The sequence below is a fragment of the Pelophylax lessonae genome (genome assembly GCF_965119305.1).
Source record: "Pelophylax lessonae genome assembly, chromosome: 13".
Classification (NCBI taxonomy): Eukaryota; Metazoa; Chordata; class Amphibia; order Anura; family Ranidae; genus Pelophylax; species Pelophylax lessonae.
Genome location: NC_138780.1, coordinates 66,368,139 through 66,386,820, shown reverse-complemented (window position 1 = coordinate 66,386,820; position 18,682 = coordinate 66,368,139). Strand labels below are relative to the sequence as shown.

The following is an 18,682-nucleotide window of genomic DNA, read 5'->3' as shown; positions in this document are numbered from 1 at the left end:
TGTGTAGTCCCCTCTTCCCAGTCAATGTCGGGATAATTGAAGTCCCCTAATATGATCACTGATCCCAGCTTTGCCACTTTACCCAACAGTGATATAAATTCCAGCTCTACCTCCTCTCTTTAGTTGGGTAGCCTATAACAAACCCCCACAATTACTTTTCCCTTTACTTCCTCCCTATGGAGTTCTACCCACACGGATTTCAACTCTGTACTCATCCCTTCCATAATATCACTCCTCTTTACCACCCTTACATTATTCTTGACATAGAGACATACCCCTCCCCCTCTTTTTCCTACCCTGTCCTTCCGATACACAGAATACCCTTGGATATTGGCCAGCCAGTCATGTGAGGGGTCGAACCAAGTTTTTGTTATTCCCACAAGGTCTATGTCCTCATGTACTAACATTTCCAACTCGTCTGTTTTGTTAGCTAGGCTCCTGGCATTTGCTTGTACCCGTCTTAATTTTGTGGAAGTTGATAGTGAATGGTGCGTCATTGTTTTTTCCTGTTTGGTCTGAGGTTTGCCCACTTAGACCCCTGATTTTAGACATTACGAACCTGCTGTCGCTGCTGACCTCAGTAATACCTTCTTTCCTTTGTTACCTCCTAACTGACTCTACCTCTGAGCCCTCCCCTCCTACTCTTAGTTTAAAAACCCCTCCAACTTGGTGGCCATCTTTCTCCCTAAAAGAGCCGTACTGTCCTCATTAAGGTGCAGTCCGTCCTTACTAAAGAGCCGGCAGCTGACTGAGAAGTCAGCCCAGTTCTCCAGGAACCCGAACCCCTCCTTCCTACAACAGTTCCTCAGCCACTTGTTCAGTTCTCTAATCTTCTTCTGCCTCTCTTGTGTGGCTCGAGGTACAGGCAGTATTTCAGAGAAAACCACCTTGGCGGTCCTATTGCTCAATTTATTTCCTAAGTCCCTGAAATCATTCTTTAGGATCCACCACCTTCCTCTTACTTGGTCGTTGCACCATGCACCATGACCGCTGGGTCCTCCCCAGCCCCGCCCAACAATCTGTCTATCCAATCCGCGATGTGCCGAACTCGAGCGACCGGTAAACAACATACTGTTCGGCTACCGCGATCGTTTTGACAGATTGCCCTCTCTGTCCTCTTGATAATGGAGTCCCCCACTACCACAACCTGTCTAACCTTTCCTCAGTCCCCCCTCCTTCCTGGCGCCGCTGCTCCTCTGGCAGCTGAGGGGAGGGCACCTGCTCCAGCACTGCCACCCCGCTGCTGATATCCCCATCGTCATGCAACTTGGCATATTTGTTGGGGTGTACCAACTCAGGACTGGCCTCCCTAGCGCTCTTCCCTCTACCCCTCCTTCTAACTGTCACTCAACTGCCTACCTCTGTTGCCTTCGTCTCCACTTCTCCTCCTTCCTCTACGCTGGCCCCTGCTAGTACCTGATGGGTAATGTCCAAGCTCCTTTCCAGGTTGCTGTACGCAGAGTTGCCACTTTTTTTTCTAGATCCAGGATCTGAGCTTCCAGAGAAACAAGTCGCTCACATCTTGCACAGCAGTATTTCGCCCTCGAGTTGTTCATCAAGGAACGCATACATGCAGCAAGAAGTGCACTGAGTGGCATCCCCAATCCTGTCGGACATTACCCTCTACTCTATGGGGATAATTAGAAACGATCTGCTATTCGTTACCTACACTACCTCTATCTCCTCTGGTACTAACCCTAAGGTACTCACCAGTCCCCCAAGGTACAGAATGTGTACTGACCACACCCCAGAAACATCCATTTCCTGCTTGTGTGATTGGCTCACCAATTTTCTCAGAAGTCTGCCTAAGATACAAGTCAGACTATCTGAGCCGCCAGACCCTGGACCAGGGGGAATGGTCCCTACACCCGGACGTCTTCCAAATGCTTTGTGCGAAGTGGGGATCCCCGGACATGGATCTGTTTGCGTCTCGGCTAAACCACAAGGTGGAAAGGTTCGTGGCAAGGACGCACGATCCTCTGGCAGATGTCTTGAATGCATTGGTGGCCCCTTGGCATCAGTATCGTCTGGTGTATGCCTTTCCTCCGATTCAGTTGTTGTCCAGGTTCCTTCGCAGGTTAGCCTCGGAACCGCACCTGGTGATTCTGGCGGCGCCGGACTGGCCACGCCGGTCCTGGTACGCCGACATTGTTCACCTGGCAGTGGCGCCTCCTTGGTGGCTGCCAATGCGGGAAGATCTACTGTCTCAGGGACCGATCTTCCATCCTGCTTTACAGTCGCTGGCTTTAACGGCCTGGCTGTTGAGACCCAGGTCCTGAGAGACAGGGGTCTCTCCCCTGAGGTCATTCCTACCCTGATCAAGGCTAGGAAAACCTCCTCTGGTAAAATTTATTACTGTACCTGGAAAGCTTATTTCGCCTGGTGTGAGTCCAGTTGGTTCTCCCCTCGCTCGTACTCGGTGTCGAGAGTGTTGGCTTTCCTCCAGTCAGGTGTGGACCAGCGCCTGGCGCTGGACACGATAAAGGGCCAGGTATTTGCACTGGCTATTCTTTTCCAACGCCCTGTGGCGTCTCATTCCCTAATTCGCACCTTCATTCAAGGTGTGCGACATTTGGCTTCTCCCAGGAGGGAGCCTTTACCTCCATGGGACTTGAACTTGGTTCTGTCCGTGTTACAGCGTTCTCCCTTTGAGAACATCCGGAAGATATCGCTGCCTCTGCTGTCTAAGAAGGTTGCCTTTTTAGTGGCGATCACTTCGGCTCGCAGAGTATCGGAACTGGCGGCGTTGTCCTGCCGCTCTCCTTACTTGGTAATTCACATGGATAAGGTGGTCTTGCGACCACACCCGTCTTTTCTTCCTAAAGTGGTATCTGAGTTCCACCTTAATGAGGACATTGTCCTGCCTTCGCTTTGTACGAAGCCTACGCATCCCAAGGAGGTTGCATTGCATTCCTTGGATGTTGTCAGGGCGATCAGGGTTTTACCTGTCCGTCCACTGAATCCTTTCGGATCTTTGTCCTTCCTGAGGGACCTCGGAAGGGCATGGCTGCGTCTGCAGCGACCATTGCCAAATGGATCAGACAGACTATTGAACAGGCCTATGCTTTGAAGGAACGGGTTCCACCCTTCCCTGTTAAGGCGCACTCTACCAGATCTTTGAGTGCGCCCTGGGCCTACTGGCATCGTGCCTCAGTGGCCCAGGTGTGCAAGGCTGCGACTTGGTCGTCAGTGCACACCTTTTCCAAATTCTATAAGGTAGATGTTCTGGCATCAACTGATGCCTCCTTTGGCCGCAAAGTTCTCAGTGCGGCAGTGTCATGAGGGACCGTTGTTTTGTTGTGGGTCACTGACTGTTGGGGTTGTTTATCCCCTGGGTTATTTACTTTCCTGGGCTGTTGCTCCTGTTGAGCCTTTTCTGTTGCCCAGAAGGTTCTCTTACTGTGCGTGTAAGGTTCCTTTCTCTGATGTGGGTACTGCGTTGCCTTTTCTACTGTTGCGTCTCCCGCCCCTCATGTCTACACTGCTTTGGGACATCCCAATAGTGATGACTTAGAGGTGGCGGCGACTGTCAGAGGACGTAAGAGAAAACTGAATTTTTGTAAAATCTTACCTGTAAAATTCCTTTCTCTGAGTCCTCCTACAGTCGCCGCCCCCGCCCCTCTTTTGGGGTTTTTTCTTGTACACTTACTGCTATGCTACCAAACTGAGTTTGTCGCTGCAGGGGGGTATTGACCAGTGGGACAGCACCCATGGGTGTGTATATTCAAATGTCTTTGTTCTTTTGATTAAGTCTTATGCCTAGCTACTCCTGCGGAGTGGAAGTCAATACCCAATAGTGATAACTTAGAGGTGGCGGCGACTGTCGGAGGACTCAGAGAAAGGAATTTTACAGGTAAGATTTTACAAAAATTCAGTTTTCTTATTATCTATAATTCTATAAAAAATAACGTATCTTGCCGACTATGGCAAACTACGTTTTGCCTGATAAAAAATATTTTTTCTTCACTATTATTATTCTTTCCAGAGGTTCCTATGCTTTATACACAAATATATAAATGGCAAAATTTCAAAAATTCCATAAAAAATAATTGCTGTGTGTGGGAATGCTGGGACCCATAGTCCTACAAGCTCCGCGCAAGAAGTGACCCCCTCCCTAGGAATTTGTCAACTTCAAGGTCAACATCGCAGCTTCAAACAATTATGTATGTCTAGTTTGGAAAATGAATGTCCAGAACAACAAAAAACAGGGGCGTAGTGTTATCTTGTGAGGTAATACTATTTTAAATGTACCTTCGGCCAAGAATCTATCTAATGTATGCCTGATTCAATCCTCCCTCCAAAGGGGGACATGGAATCAATCCTACATCCAGGGGACTTATGGCCCATACCCCTGGATCCCGATGTCACTGTAAATCCACTCACTGTTGTGATGTTGTTGTGAGGCTGTTGTGAGGTTGTTCAATTGGGGTGGGGGGGGACCTAGTTTGAAAATTTCCTACTTTGCCTCTGAATTCCCCCTTTCTTCTGCTTCTCTGATAATGCCCTTGGAAATGCGTGCTGACAGGCTATTTTCCTTTCAGCAGATCAACAACACCCAGCAGCATTTTGTCCTATTGTGGCTTTATGCTTATGGACTATCTAGACCATCCACCTCCATATCTCCTTCCATATTTCTGTCTATATTCTTTAAGTCCTTTTTCCCATTTCTTACAACATTACATCATATACATTTCATCCCAGGCACCCGGGGGGATAATTGTATTTTGGGTGAAGCCCCCATCCTTTTAACCTCCGCCCAGTCCCCTTCATTGCGAGGACCTATAGCGCTGAGCCGTGTAATTCCCAATTGCGGACCGCACTCATATATGTTCGCCCAGAATGGATCAGTGACTGTAATCCCACAGGTGCCTGACACAAATAGTAACGGTGTAGGTCTGGTCTCCGGCTCACCATCCGGATCCTTTCCCAAATCGTTACCCATAACTTTTTAAATGAAATCTAAAACAAGCTCTATATATTCTTTCAAACAATAGCACAATGCGGATAAAGAATAGCAGCAGATGTATAATTAGCGTTATGTTAGTGATAAGCTTGAACAAGCACAATAAATACTTAATACATAAATACTTTGAAATACCCTTACAATGTGTTCAGAATTTCTTTGAAAAAGTGGGCACCACAATCTATGGGTTTGATAAGAAGTATTCACAAATACCACTACTTGTACCTTTCAACCAATACAGACCAAATCTGACTGTACAGTTACGTTTCACAATTGATTCAATCCACAGACAATCCAAGTAAGTTGGTAACAAATATATACTTTTCGATATATTAGTTTCACTTGCTGTGCTTATATTCCTTTTCCCTTTATTATCTTATACCTTATTTATCCTTTTCTTTGTACTTCACGTAGATTCCTTGAGTGATCCTTTAACTCAATAAGCCCTGCCAAAGTCAAACTAGACTAACTCTTTGTTTGAAAATTCCCTGCAAACGCTCAAACAAGACTAATTCTCTGTTTGAAAAATCCCTGCCAACGTATGACGCGTGTTACTATAAAACACCGTCCCCTGCCAGCCACGCTGCGTGTTCTCCGGGAGTGCGCCCCTCCTGGGACCTTACAGAACACTGAGCACTATCCCGTGTCTGTCACAGCCTTGCAAAAACTAAACTAATCCCTGCCAACAATTAACCTGCCATCACAAACCTGCCAACAACTAATAGTACTCTAGTACCGGGTTCACTGTATCCAGGAAAGCAACATTTCAACCAGCATAAAAAATGGGAGAAATTATTACCCACCTGGATAAACAATACCCCGCATTCTGGTACCATCTGCGAGGATCCCGAGTTTGGGTGCACCCTTGGTTTGTCCTGTGGATGAAACTTCAGCTAGCCGGACAATCAATGAAAACCATACACAATAGCTTGGTTCTAATGACTGCGTTTATTTCTATACATCGTTGAGAATATATAGCTTCAAACCACAATATTTCCCTATACCTCCCATTAATTTAATATCCTCCCCGTTCCCTATTATACCCTATTATCCAATCAATTAACATGTTTACTTAATCTACCCAGTTAAATGAAAAAAAAAAGGTTAAAATAAAGTACCAAAAATTCATATGAAAGCATGTCATATTTGTGACACAAATAACAGATGGGACATCACACATTTTCCACAGTGTCTGTACATTGTTCACAAAATATAATAAATAAATATACACTTGTGGTCACATAGCGTCTGCAAAAGCATCTCTCATTACTGAAAGAGAATAAAGGGATACTCTAACCTTCTAATATATACTGAGATGACTTATGCTAAGCTGAACACTACAAAATGGCATTCCAAGATGCACATTTCCCTTACACTTCTTACTTTCTCCAGCTTCCCTGAGAGTGAAAGAGAAGGGAACCTGTGGTTTTCACACTAAAAGATGCCTTCTGAGGTATTTAGAGTTTATTCAGGATTTCAGAATATCTAGTTATCTTGATTCTGTTGAGCAGGCCAAATAAGGGTCTTCGGGCTTCCAAGGGTTTGATAGCCAGGTGGATCCGTGAAGCTATTCTCACAGTCTGAGAGCCTGAGGGTCGGCCTCCTTTTAAGATAACACGAGGTCAGGGACAGCGTCCTTCCTGGGCAGAAAGTGGAGGAGTCTCTTGGGAGGAGCTTTCGAGAGTAGCAGTTGGCCTACTAACTATGCCTTCTTGAAGCATTACTGAATGGAGCTTTTATTTTGAAGGCTGTTTTCCCTCCCTAAATTCTTCTGAGGTTTCATCTTAAATAGGAAGTGGAGGGTTTTGTGATTTTTGTTTCATTTTTTCCCTTTGTTCATTTTAGTGGCGGTGCTTTTTTAATAACTGAGGACAAGGGGGATGAAGGGGCCTTTTTTAACTGCCTTTGGATTTGTGTAGGCTTCCTGAAACTGTTACCGTTAAGGCTAACTGTGGTTTTATTAGGACATTCTGTAACCCATAATCCCATACATGTGCTACATTTCTTCTTGTAGTTAAAGTGACAAGCTTGGTAATACGTTTCCTAACTAGTGAACATGGCCTCTTATTGTAAAGAAGCTCAGTCTTGATTATTTTGGAAAATTCCTAGTCTAAAACAGGCTTGTAGATTCTGAATTGCATGGAAGGATAAAGGGGGGGGCATTGCCTGAGCTTCACATTTACAGGTGAATCTTAAAAAAAAATTAGAATATCATCAAAAAGTTTATTTATTTTAAAGTAAGAAAGCGAAACTCCTATATTTTATATAGAAGCATTACACAGAGTGATCTATTTCAAGCATTTCTTTCTTTTAGTTTTGATGGTTATGGCTTAAAGCTAGTGAAAATACAAAATTCAGTATCTCAGAAAATTAGAATATTACATAAGACCAATGAAAAAAAAAAAAAAAATTCCTAAAACAGCAATGTTGGCTTACTGAGAAGCATGTCCATGTACAGCATAGTATGCAACTAATAATTGGTCTCCCTCTGCATGAATTACTGCATCAATTCGGCATAGTATGGAAGCGATCAGACTGTGGCACTGCTGAGGTGTTATGGAGGCCCAGGTTGCTTTGATAGTAACCTTCAGCTCGTCTGCATTGTTGGGTCTGGTGTCTCGCATCCTCCTTTTGACATTAGCCCACAGATTCTCTATAGGGTTTAGGTCAAGCGAGTTTGCTGGCAAATCAAGCACAGTGCTACTATGATCACGAAACCAGGTATTGGTACCTTTGGCAGTGTAGGCAGGTGCCAAGTCCTGCTGGAAAATGAAATCAGCATCTCAATAAAGGTGGTCAGCAGAGGGAAGCATGAAGTGATCTGCAATTTCCTGGTAGAAATCTGCGCTGACTTTGGACTTTATAAAACACAGTGGACCAACACCAGCAAATGACATGGATCCACAAATCATCATGGACTGTGGAAAGTTTTGCATTTCATTTGGAAATCAAGGTCCCATACTCTGGAGGAAGAGTGAAGAGGCACAGAATCCAAGTTTCATGAGGTCCAGTGTGAAGTTTCCAGTCAGTGATGAGCAATGTCATCTGCTGGCACTGGTCCACTGTGTTTTATCAAGTCCAAAGTCAGCGCAGCCCTCATGCTATCACTGTGCTTGATTGTCCAGCAAACTTGCCTGACCTAAACCCCATAAAGAATCTGTGAAGTGTTGTCAAGAGGAAGATGAGACACCAGACCCAACAATGCAGATGAGCTGAAAGCTGCAATCAAAGAAACCTGGGCCTCCATAACACCTCTGCAATGTCGCAGGCTGATCGCCTCCATGCTATGCAGCATTGATGCAGTAATTCATGCAAATGGATCCCTGACCAAGTATTGAGTCAATACTATACTGTACATGGACATGGACTTTTCAGTAAGCCAACATTGCTGTATTAAAAAAAAAAAAAAAAAAAAAAAAGGTTTTTATTGGTCAAAGGTAGGAGCAACATTGTGTAGATAGAGCTTTGCTAGACTGCCCTAGTTTAACCTCGTTCTCTATTGTCAATTAACAGACGCAGCTCTTGTGCTTCTTATACCATAGGGTTATGCTGCCCCGCACAGGAGTAGTACTGGGCAGGATAAAATTCACTGACTCACCTACAGTGGCTGTCCTTCACGGCATGATCACACACACACACTCTGCCACAAGCCAGTTTTTTGCTGCCTAGTAGGACCTAGGTTTCCTGCTGGGACTTCGGTCTCAGTTTTTTTGTTCTTTTAAGATTTTTTCTGTTTATTTCTATTTATTCACTAACGGTAGCTAGTGTCAGGGGGATCCTCTTGGTGAACTACAAGCGACACTGGATAATATAGATTATGGTCTCCCAGCCTGGCCATTGAGAGTGAGCAGGTTATAGTGCCGAACTAGCCCTTGCTACGACAGACCACCCGTGAAAATGGGAGGAGCCTGCGAGTAGATGTCTTGCCGGGACGCATCAACCTGGAACACCCTGAGTCGCATCGTACCCCTCGGCTGGCAGCACCCCTACACAGTGTGGGATGTGGTCTGTCCGGAGCGGAGCCCACCCGGTCCATGGTATGGTGAGTAACCTGAGCCCCCCCATGTCCCTAGTGGCCTCTAGGGGGGGATGTGGGCCCACTCCTGGCGATAATTGGACCCCTTTTCCTAAAAGATAACCGGGGGGGGGGGGGTATGCAGCAGTAACTTATCCTGTGGGGTCTGATTAGGTAGATCCCTGGTTTGGCCTTGTATCTGGGTCCAGACCGCATGGCAGCGTTCAGCCACCATCTTAGATGAGGGCATCAGCTCCCTGTGTGTGAGGTGATGTGGCCATTTTTCCCTGGGCTTCCTATGCAGTTGTATTGGTGCCATTTTGTTGTAGCCTGGAGCTACACAGGCAGTTCGGCCTCTTGTGGTTTGATGTCACTTCCTGTGACATCGCTTCCTGTGCTCAGTTCTCCATGCTGCAGACTTTGCTGGTTCCTCTGTGAGGTGATAAAGTATGGGTATCGTTTCTGGGCATTCCCTGCACACTCTACCTGCCGCTGTTTAAAGGGTAACTCGGAGTACAGCGCGATCAGGCAGTGCGGACCGCGATCGCGAATTTAAATGGGCAGTGTACTTTTTTTTTTCATATTGCAAAATGGAGTCCCAGGTGGTTATTTCTCCATCAGACCCCCCTCAGTGAGACTGCCGGTACGTCTGGCTTGCAGTCCATTTGTCTTTTTCTGCAGCATTGAAAAGCCTGGCATCAAAGGTTGCTCTTGTCATGAAACATGTTGCAAAGCAAAAACGGCCATTGCCTTCTCGGTCTTCTGACTCAGAGACTGATATGGTCTCCACGGACAACCCCCTCACTGAGGGATTCCTGTCCTCGCTTTCGGATGGCGAAGAGGACCTGTACTAAGCCGCAGCGTGGGAATGCACTATGGTGGAAGCAATAAATTTGTTGAGTAAGGGAAACTTTTTACAATTGACAAGCCTACACAGTCAGGAACACGGGTAGTTTTGGCTCCCGCACAGCCCAGAAGTTGGGTCTGGTGTTTCCTTGTCCCAAGGAATTTCACGATATTGTGAATGAACAATTGCTTATCCCTTTGCTGACTCGGTCTCAAACTGCTGGACGGTGCCACTTAGGGTGGACCACCCTGTTTCCAGGTTTAACAAATCTACTGCGTACCCCTGGAAGATTCCCTGGCCTTCAAATCTGTGGACAGATGGGTGGAATCCCTTTCCCGCCACTTCCATGTTTTGGCGGGTTCAGTACAATAACTGATCTTGGTGTCCGTTCTGGTTTCACAGGCGGTAACGGTATGGGTTAAAGTGCTTAGGGTTAACTTGAACGGTAGGGATTACCATATGCCGCATGGTGTGATTTAGGAGCTGGTCAGCTGATTAGGCTTCCAGAAGGCCTTAACAGATCTCCTCTTTCTGGGCAAGCGATTGTTTGGAGACTCCTTGGATGAGTTGATAAAAGGCTTAACGGGGGGTAAGAGTACTCTACATCCCCTATTCTCCAAAGGCGGTTTTTCATGTCTCAGGGACACGAGAAAGGTAAACCGTTCAAGACCTTTGGAGGAAGCAAAAAGGCTTGGTCAGGTAAGCCCAAGACCAGTCCGGCAGACAAATCCTCTTCTGCATGAAGGGGTGCCCTCACCCATTTTCTGGGGTGGGGGGACGTCTGCATTTCTTTCAGGAACCCTAGATGTCCTTGATATGGGACAAATGGGTTCACAAACTGATTAGTTCCGGGTACAGGTTAGAATTTCGGTCTCGGCTGCCAGACAGAGTCTTTCCCTCAAATCTTTGTCTGTCTCCAGATTGCTTGAAGGATCTCAGGGAGGCAGTGCAGGACCTCCTTACAGAATAAGAGATTGTGTCGGGTCTCTCGCAGGACTGATTTCAAGGATTTTTTTTTTTTTTATTCCAACCTGTTCACAGTGCCCAGGAAAGAGGACAAGGTGTGTCCTAATTTGGACCTCAAGTCTCTGGACTGCTTTGTGCGGGGGCAGTATTTTCCGATGGAATCCATTTAGTCCGTAGTAGTGTCTTTAGATCAGGAGGTTTTTTAGTCTTCATTGACATCAAAGATGCGTATCTGCACTTCCCTATATATGGGGGACACCAGAGGTATCTGTTTTGCAGTGGCGGAGGAGCATTTTCAGTTTGCGACGTTACCCTTTGGTCTCGCCTCCGCTCCCAGAGTCTTTACCAAGGTTTTGGCCCCGGTGTTGGGGTTGCTGCGCAAAAGAGGGATTGCAATCCTAGGATATCTGAATGATCTCCTGTTAAGCGCAAACTCTCACCCAGCCTTGTTGGGTGATCTGTCAATCGCGGTTCAGACCCTTCAAAAGTTCAGGTGGATGATCAACTTCAAATAATCTGCACTGCCCCCTTTAGGTGCGACTGGATTACCTGGGACTAACTCTGGATTCCTCCGTGGTGAGGGTCTTTCTTCCCGGGAACAAACTTCAGAAGTTGCAGGGAGAGATCCGATAGCTGCTTGAAAGTGATCTCTCTTCTCTACGGACATGCATGAGAGCCCTGAGTCTGATGGTATTGACCTTCGAGGCTGTACCATTCGCTCAGTTTCATTCCAGGCCTCTGCAAAAGTAGATCCTTGTTAAGTGGAACAAGGATCTACAGTCCTTAGACAGGATGATATGTTTTGAGCCGACTTACGAAGTCAATGCTCTGTTGGTGGCTTCAGTTGCCTGCCCTAAGTCAGGGCAAGTCTTTTCTACCGCTGCTGTGGACGATGGTCACCACGGATGCCAGCCTGTTGGGCTGGGGCAGGGTGCTGGACGACCCCTGTGCCCAAGGAATCTGGTTGACAGAGAAGTCTTCTTTACCGATCGATGTTCTGGTACTCGGAGCAATCGAGATTGGTCTGATCTATGGACAAATCGTCTGCCCAGTCTCCCGTTTCAGATCCAATCGGACATTGCCACGGCTGTGGCCTACATCAATCATCATCAAAAGGGCACAAAGAGTGCCCAGGCAGCCCAGGAGTTGGCTGAGATTCTGACGTGGACAGAAGGATAGGTTCGGCTCTCTCAGCAGTTCACATTCCGGGTGTGGAAAATTGGCAAGCGGATTACCTGAGTCGTCAGGTTCTGGATCGCGGGGCATGGTCCCTTCATCCAGAGGTATTTAGTCTCCTGTGTGTCTGATGGGTGACCCGGGGGTCGACCTGTTTGCATCTTGGTTAAACAAAGAGGTGCAAAGGTTCGTGGCCAGAGTTCGAGATCCTCTGGCCGACACCACAGACTTATTGATAGCTCCTTGGAGCCAGTATCGACTGATTTATGCCTTCCCTCTGATACAGCTGTTGAGGTTTCTCCGCAGAATGGCGGTGGAGAATGTTCCAGTGATTCTGTTGGCTCCAGACTGGCCTCGTTGGTCTTGGTATGCAGACATGGTAAAGATGATCGTCGTGCCTCCCTGGCGGTTGCCTTTTGAGGGAGGACCTGCTATTTCTGGGGGGCCGATCCTCCATCCTGCTTTATGGTCGCTGTTTTTAACGGCATGGCTGTTGAAGGCTAGGTGCTGAGCAATAGCGGTTTTTCCAAGTCTGTGCTTCCTACCCTGCTGAGGGCTAGAACAGCAACTTCCAAAAAGATTTATCTTCGCACGTGGAAGATGTATATTTCATGGTGGGAATCACAATAATTGCACCCTTGCCTTTTTTTCGTTGGCTAGGGTCTTGCCTTTCTTGAAGAAAGGAGTTGCGCAATGGTTGGGCTTGGGCATGATCCAGGGCCAAGTGTCTGCTTTGGCGATGTACTTCCAATGCCAGTTGGCTGCTAATACCTTGATTCGCACCTTTCTTCAAGGGGTTTGTCATATGGCTCCTCTGAGACGATCCCCCTTGCTTCCGTGGGATTTGACTTTGGTTTTGTCTGTTCTTCAAAATATAGGGACATATCTCTGCCTTTGTTATATCAGAAGGTTGCCTTACGGTGGCTATTACTTCAGTTCGCAGAGTGTCTGAGTTGGCAGCGCTTTCCTGTGGTTCACCTTATTTGGTGGTCCGCAGAGATAAAGTGGTTTTCTGACCTAATCCGTTTTTTCTTCCTGTGGTGGTGTCTGATTTCTATTTAAATGAAGACATTGTTTTGCCTTCACTCTGTCCTAAGCCTAAGCATCCCAAGGAAATTGCCTTGAACTCTCTGGATGTGGTTCGGGCGATCAGGGGAATACCAGTTGGCCATGGAATCCTTTAGGAAATCAGACTTTTTTTTTGTCCTTATTGATGGATCTCGTAAGAATTTGGCTGCGTCTGCTGCGACTGTATCCAGATGGATTAGGCAGACGGTTGTATAGGCTTATTCATTGAAGGGTCAGGTTCCTCCTTTCCCTGTGACAGCGCCTCCTACCAGAGCGCTGAGTGCCTTTTGGGCTTTTCCTTATCAGGCTTTTGTTACTCAAGTGTGTAAGGCGGCAACTTGGTCATCCGTGCATACTTTTACAAAATTCTACAAGGTAGATTTGTTGGCATCTTCTGATTTGGCCGCAAAGTTGCTGTTGCTGCTGTTTAAAAGAGACTTGTTTTTCTCTTTCAGGGGTTTATATTTGCTTTCTATGGGTAAGCTCCTGTGGTTCCTGGTTGAGCTTTGTTACCCAGTTAGCCTTTGGAAAACGTTACCTGTGTTTTTTTTTTGGTTGTGTTCTTCCCACCCCTCATGCCAACACTGCTGTAAGATGTCCCTATAGTATAAGAAGCATAAGAGCTGCATTTTTCAATGGACAATAGAGAAAACTGGATTTTTGTAAGACCTTATCGTAAATTCCTTTTCTAGGCAGTCCATTGACAGACGCAGCACCCGCCCCTCTGTTATGGGGATGGTTTGTGTCGTCTTTTTTCACTGCTTGCAACGAAACTGGCTTGTGGCAGTGTGTGTGGGGTTATGCCATGAAGGACAGCCCCTGTAGGCGTGTCAGTGAATTTTTTCCTGCCTAGTACTACTCCTGTAGGGGGCAGCATAACCCTATGGTATAAGAAGCATAAGAGCTGCGTCTATCAATGGACTCCAGAGAAAAGGATTTTACGGTAAGTTCTTACAAAAATCCAGTTTTCTGACCGCTCCATGTACATTTACGGTGGGGCGGAGGCTCTTCAGCGCAGAATGACGTACAGGTAAGGGATTCTGGACTTCCCCGGGTCTGGGGCACGTGCTGCCGGCGACCCTCTACCGCTATGATTGGACACAGCGGGAGCCAATCAGCAGGTCTGGCGGATGCGATTTCTGCTGGGACCCACCGATTGTTTGAGGCATAGGCAGAATGGCGTTCTGCCTATGTAAACAAGGCAGCTCGCCGTTCTGGGACAAGGGAAGGCACTGATCTTGTGTTTCTGCTAAACAGAAACGCAGATCTCTACCTTCCCACAGTACACACAACCCCTACATCGTTAGTAAGCACTCCCTAGGGACACATTAAACCCTTTGATCGCCCCTGATGTTACCCCTCTTCTCTGCCAGTATCAGTACAGCAACCGTGCATATTTTAAGCACTAATTACTGTCACTGGTTCCAAAAAGTGTGTCCGTCCAGTGTCCAAATTGATCCGTCGCAATATCAAAGTCCTGCTATAAGCTGCTGATCACTGCCATTACTACTAAAAATATTTCCATAAATATGTCCCATCATTTGTAAACGCTACAATTTCTGCGCAAACCAATCAATATACGCTTAGCAGAATACATATTGGTCTAAATTGATGAAGAAATTTGATTTGAGTGTTTTAATTTATTTATTTATTTTGTAATTGAATATGTTTTATAGCCGAATGTAAAAAAATGTTCTGTGGTGGTCCCCCCCCCAAAAAAAATCTTTTTTTTGTTTAGCACAAAATAAAATATTAAAAATAATAAAATAAAAACCGCAGAGGTTATCAAATATCCCTAAAAGAAAACTATTTGTGGGGAGAAAACCCAATAATTTTTTGGGTACAGCCTTGCTCATGAAGGGGGGTAAACTGTCTGTAGCTGAAGTGGTTAATTGATTCAGGGAATCCACATGATCATCTGACAGCATGGTGCACAGGCAGAATGTATCCACATCATGCTAACATCCAGTTAATAGAAAAATTAAGTTGGCTAAGAAATTGTTGATTTTTTTCAAACCTAGCACATGCTTCCTCTTGTACAGTATATAGGCAATGGTTTGTAAAGTCATTTTGCCACCATAATTTCCCATCTGTTTTATTAACAGTTTATTAAGTTTAACAAATGTCTTTATATTTCAGTGAAGGATGTGAAGACTGGTGAAGCTGTGCGGGGAGCAAGGCTGTTTTTTGGCCAAAATATTCTGAATGGTAATGTTAATTAAAAATAATTTTTGTTACTCACCCTAAGGAAATGAGATGAAGAACCTATGGTCAATAATTCATTTTTTGTGTATATTAAGCAAAAAAAAAAAAAAAAGGGGGAGGAGTGTAAAAACCCATTTCAAGGATATTCTTTTGGGGTGCCTTTCTTTTGCCTTAGGTTTTTATTTCCATCATGAAACCTTTTTAGATAGTGCTTTGCTTTGATAACAGTAAAAAATTGGGGGAAAAAGGGGGTATTGCGCTGCCTAAATGAATAGGTCAGTGGTGGTATGTAAAGGTATGTGTCACGAATAAATAAAGGTAGAGAAATGCAATCTAAACAATTAGATGTGAAATATTAAGTGGTGGTATGTAAAGTTACAAATAAATAGATGCAAAGGCAATGCAAACAATATAATATATGCAAACAGACAAAGATAATAAAGTGACTGATGCCGTAAGCTGTAAACACACTAGACTATAATAAACGGTGGTGAATACTAGGTATGTGTAGGCATCTTCGGATGCTTCTTTTGGCCGCAAGGTTTCGCAGGCTGCTGTTTAAAGAGAACTGTTTTTTTTTTTTTTTTGCTCCGGTTGTTTCTGGTTGAGCTCCATGTTACCTGGTTGGCTAAGTTCAGCCTTTGGGGAGTTACGTTTCCGTTTGTATTGTCTTCCCACCCCTCATGAATATACTGCTTTGGGACATCCCTATATTCTCTGACTAGATGGAGCTGGGTCTGTCGATGAACGATGGATAAAACTGGATTTTTGTTAGAACTTACCATAAAATCGCTTTGTCTGAAGTTTGACAGACGCAGCACCCGCCCCTCTGCTTCTGAGTGAATGGGGTTTTTCTATTTTAAACACTGCTTGTAACTAAACTGCTTGATGATAGCAGGGTGTGTGGGGTTATGCCTGCAGGGACAGCCCCCATAGGTGTGGTTAAGCTTTTTTCCTGCCTAGTGCCTATTACTGATAGAAGGAGCATAACCCTATAGTCTCTGACGAGATGTAGCTGCGTCTGTCAATGAACTTCAGAGAAAATGATTTCACGGTAAGTTCTTACAAACATCCAGTTTTTAGCCTTAGACAGACGCAGCCTCATATATTCTTAGCCCATTGGGTTATACTCCTCCCATCAGGAATAGGACATTAGGCAGGAAAAGCTTTCACCACGCCTATGGGGCTGTCACTGCAGGCATAACCCCACACACTCTGCTACAGCCCTTAGTTTTGTTTCTGCCTAGTTTAGGAGTAGGACCTAGTTCCCTGCTGAGACTTCGGTTTAAGCTGTGATTTTTTCGGAACCTGTTTTTTCTTTTGTGCTTTATTCTTAAGTAGAGTTCCTGGAGAACTGCAAGCAACAGCTGGCTGGGTTTCGGACTGGATATTCTAGATCCTTAAGGCCTCCCAGCCTGGCCAGCGAGTGTGCGCAGGCTATAGTCTAGCACTAGGCCTCGCTATGACAGAGCCCCAATTGCTGGGGATGACCCCGTGAGTGGACCGTCTCACTGGGACACGAACTACCTGAAACGCAGCGTGCCCCTTGGCTGGCAGCGCCCCTATCCTGGGTGGGAGGTAGTCTGCTCGGAGTGGCGCCCACCTGATCCATGGTATGGGGAGTAAGATTCCCCCCATTTCTCTAGCGGTCTCGGGGTGGATGTGGGCCCCCTCCATGGAATAGTCAGACCCTCATGGTATCCCTTGGTTACCCTGGCCTCTCGAACACATACCAGCCCCCCAATCAGCTTCCCCCCCCACCACAGGTTCCTACCTTTTGGGGGGCGGTTATTTTGCGGCTGCTGAGGCGGTTCTGCGGGGGGGGGGGGGCGTTTTCTGGTGGGGTCCCCTCTTGGAGACCATCCAAGGCTTTTCAATGACCCCCCTGGGGGTCCTGGAGACCTTGTGGCGCACCGTGGGGGCCGCCATGTTGCTGTAGACTTGCCCTTTGTTAATGTCAGAATTCCTCATTGTAATGTATTGGCAGCCATTTTCTAAATCTTCCCCATAGGAATGCATGGGGCAGCCATTTTCTTGTGGTCCACGGTGCTGGACAGCATAGGCAAGGCTTCAGACACTCTAGTCATGACCTAAGTGCTTCTCTCTGCTATACAGATCGTTCCTGCAAGCCTTCTGATTGGTTTGGTAACGTTTTTTGGGGTCTCCTGTGGGTTTCCTCACACACACTTAACAGACTGTGTTAGGCTGTGACTTGCAGTACCGCTGTAGCTGCGGTGTGATCGTGTGTTTGCGACTTTTTTAAAGTGACACTACATCATTTTAAAATGAGTGAACATGGAGTCCCACAACAAAATTTCACCTGCAGACCCCCTCAGTGCGACTGCGGAACCTTCTGGGTTTCTCTCCCTGTCAGCTCTTACAGCAGTTTTGGAAAGCCTAGTGTCAAAAGTGGATTTAGTGTAGCTGTAAGCGCCTTTTGCCTTCGCCTCCCTCTGTTGTATCTTCAGATTCAGAGGCTGATGTGGCCGCCGCATACGCATCCCACCCTGGTTGGCTCTAGTTAAACGCAGGTGCTGGCAGGAATCAGTGCTGATCGTGCAAACACCGCGTTTTGGGAACCCTAAACTATCGGGACGCTAGTATAGTTCTGATCAGATCAGATATTGATCTGTTCAAACACTATACTAGTAATGGAAGTGTATGTGTGTGTGTGTGTGTGTGTGTGTGTGTGTGTGTGTGTGTGTGTGTGTGTGGGGTAATCAAGGGGTTATTTTTAACTCTGCGCCGGGGATCTGCGCTATTTTAGACTGACGCTAACACTAGCTAATGTCACCTGTGTCACTAATATTAGTGATCAGAAAAAAAAACTGTACATTATAAAAGTGGCACTGTGACAGGGCAATGAAGGAGTTAACTGGGGGGGGGGCAGGGGGGTTAAATCTTTATTGGGGGGGGTGGTGGGCACCCTAAACCTCCTTTGGGACAGAAACGAACTTGCTAGCGCTAACTCAAGTCACAATCACACGAATACAAAATACAGTAAAACTATATTACGTGTGTATTAGTGTGCAATGTGACAGGGGGGAAGGGGTTAACTGGATGTGATCAGGGGTTTAAATCTTTATTGGGAGGGGGTGGCGGGTATCCTAAGTATAAAAGGAACAGCGGCAAGCGCTAAACCTGGTCACAAGTCACACTTATACTGGTATATAGAAAATGCTATATACATTATATAGTGTGTGTTGTGACGGGGTCTAGGGGTGATCAGGGGGGGATCAGGGGGTTAAATCTTTATTGGGGGGGTGGCAGGGACCTTAAACCTACTTGGGACAGAAACTAAGTCGCTAGCGCTAACTCAAGTCACAACTGGCGGCTCCTGTGCGTGAGTGACATCACACGGCTCCCAGCAAGTAGCATAGCCGGAGTCCGCAGACCAGGAAGTAAGACAGCTGAAGATGGATGCAGCCTCCAGCGGGGACGA

At 46.2% G+C, this 18,682-nt stretch overlaps 1 protein-coding gene across 1 annotated transcript in view; it reads left to right on the top strand.

The window, feature by feature from the left end:
- Window positions 1-18,682, top strand: part of EXD1 (exonuclease 3'-5' domain containing 1) — a gene marked incomplete at its 5' end in the record, with an annotated part of 442,032 nt that overhangs the window by 38,766 nt on the left and 384,584 nt on the right. Inside the window, one exon of the mRNA XM_082242816.1 lies at window positions 15,175-15,243. Coding sequence (XP_082098942.1) covers window positions 15,175-15,243 — 69 coding nt within the window. The remainder of the gene's footprint in view (window positions 1-15,174; window positions 15,244-18,682) is intronic.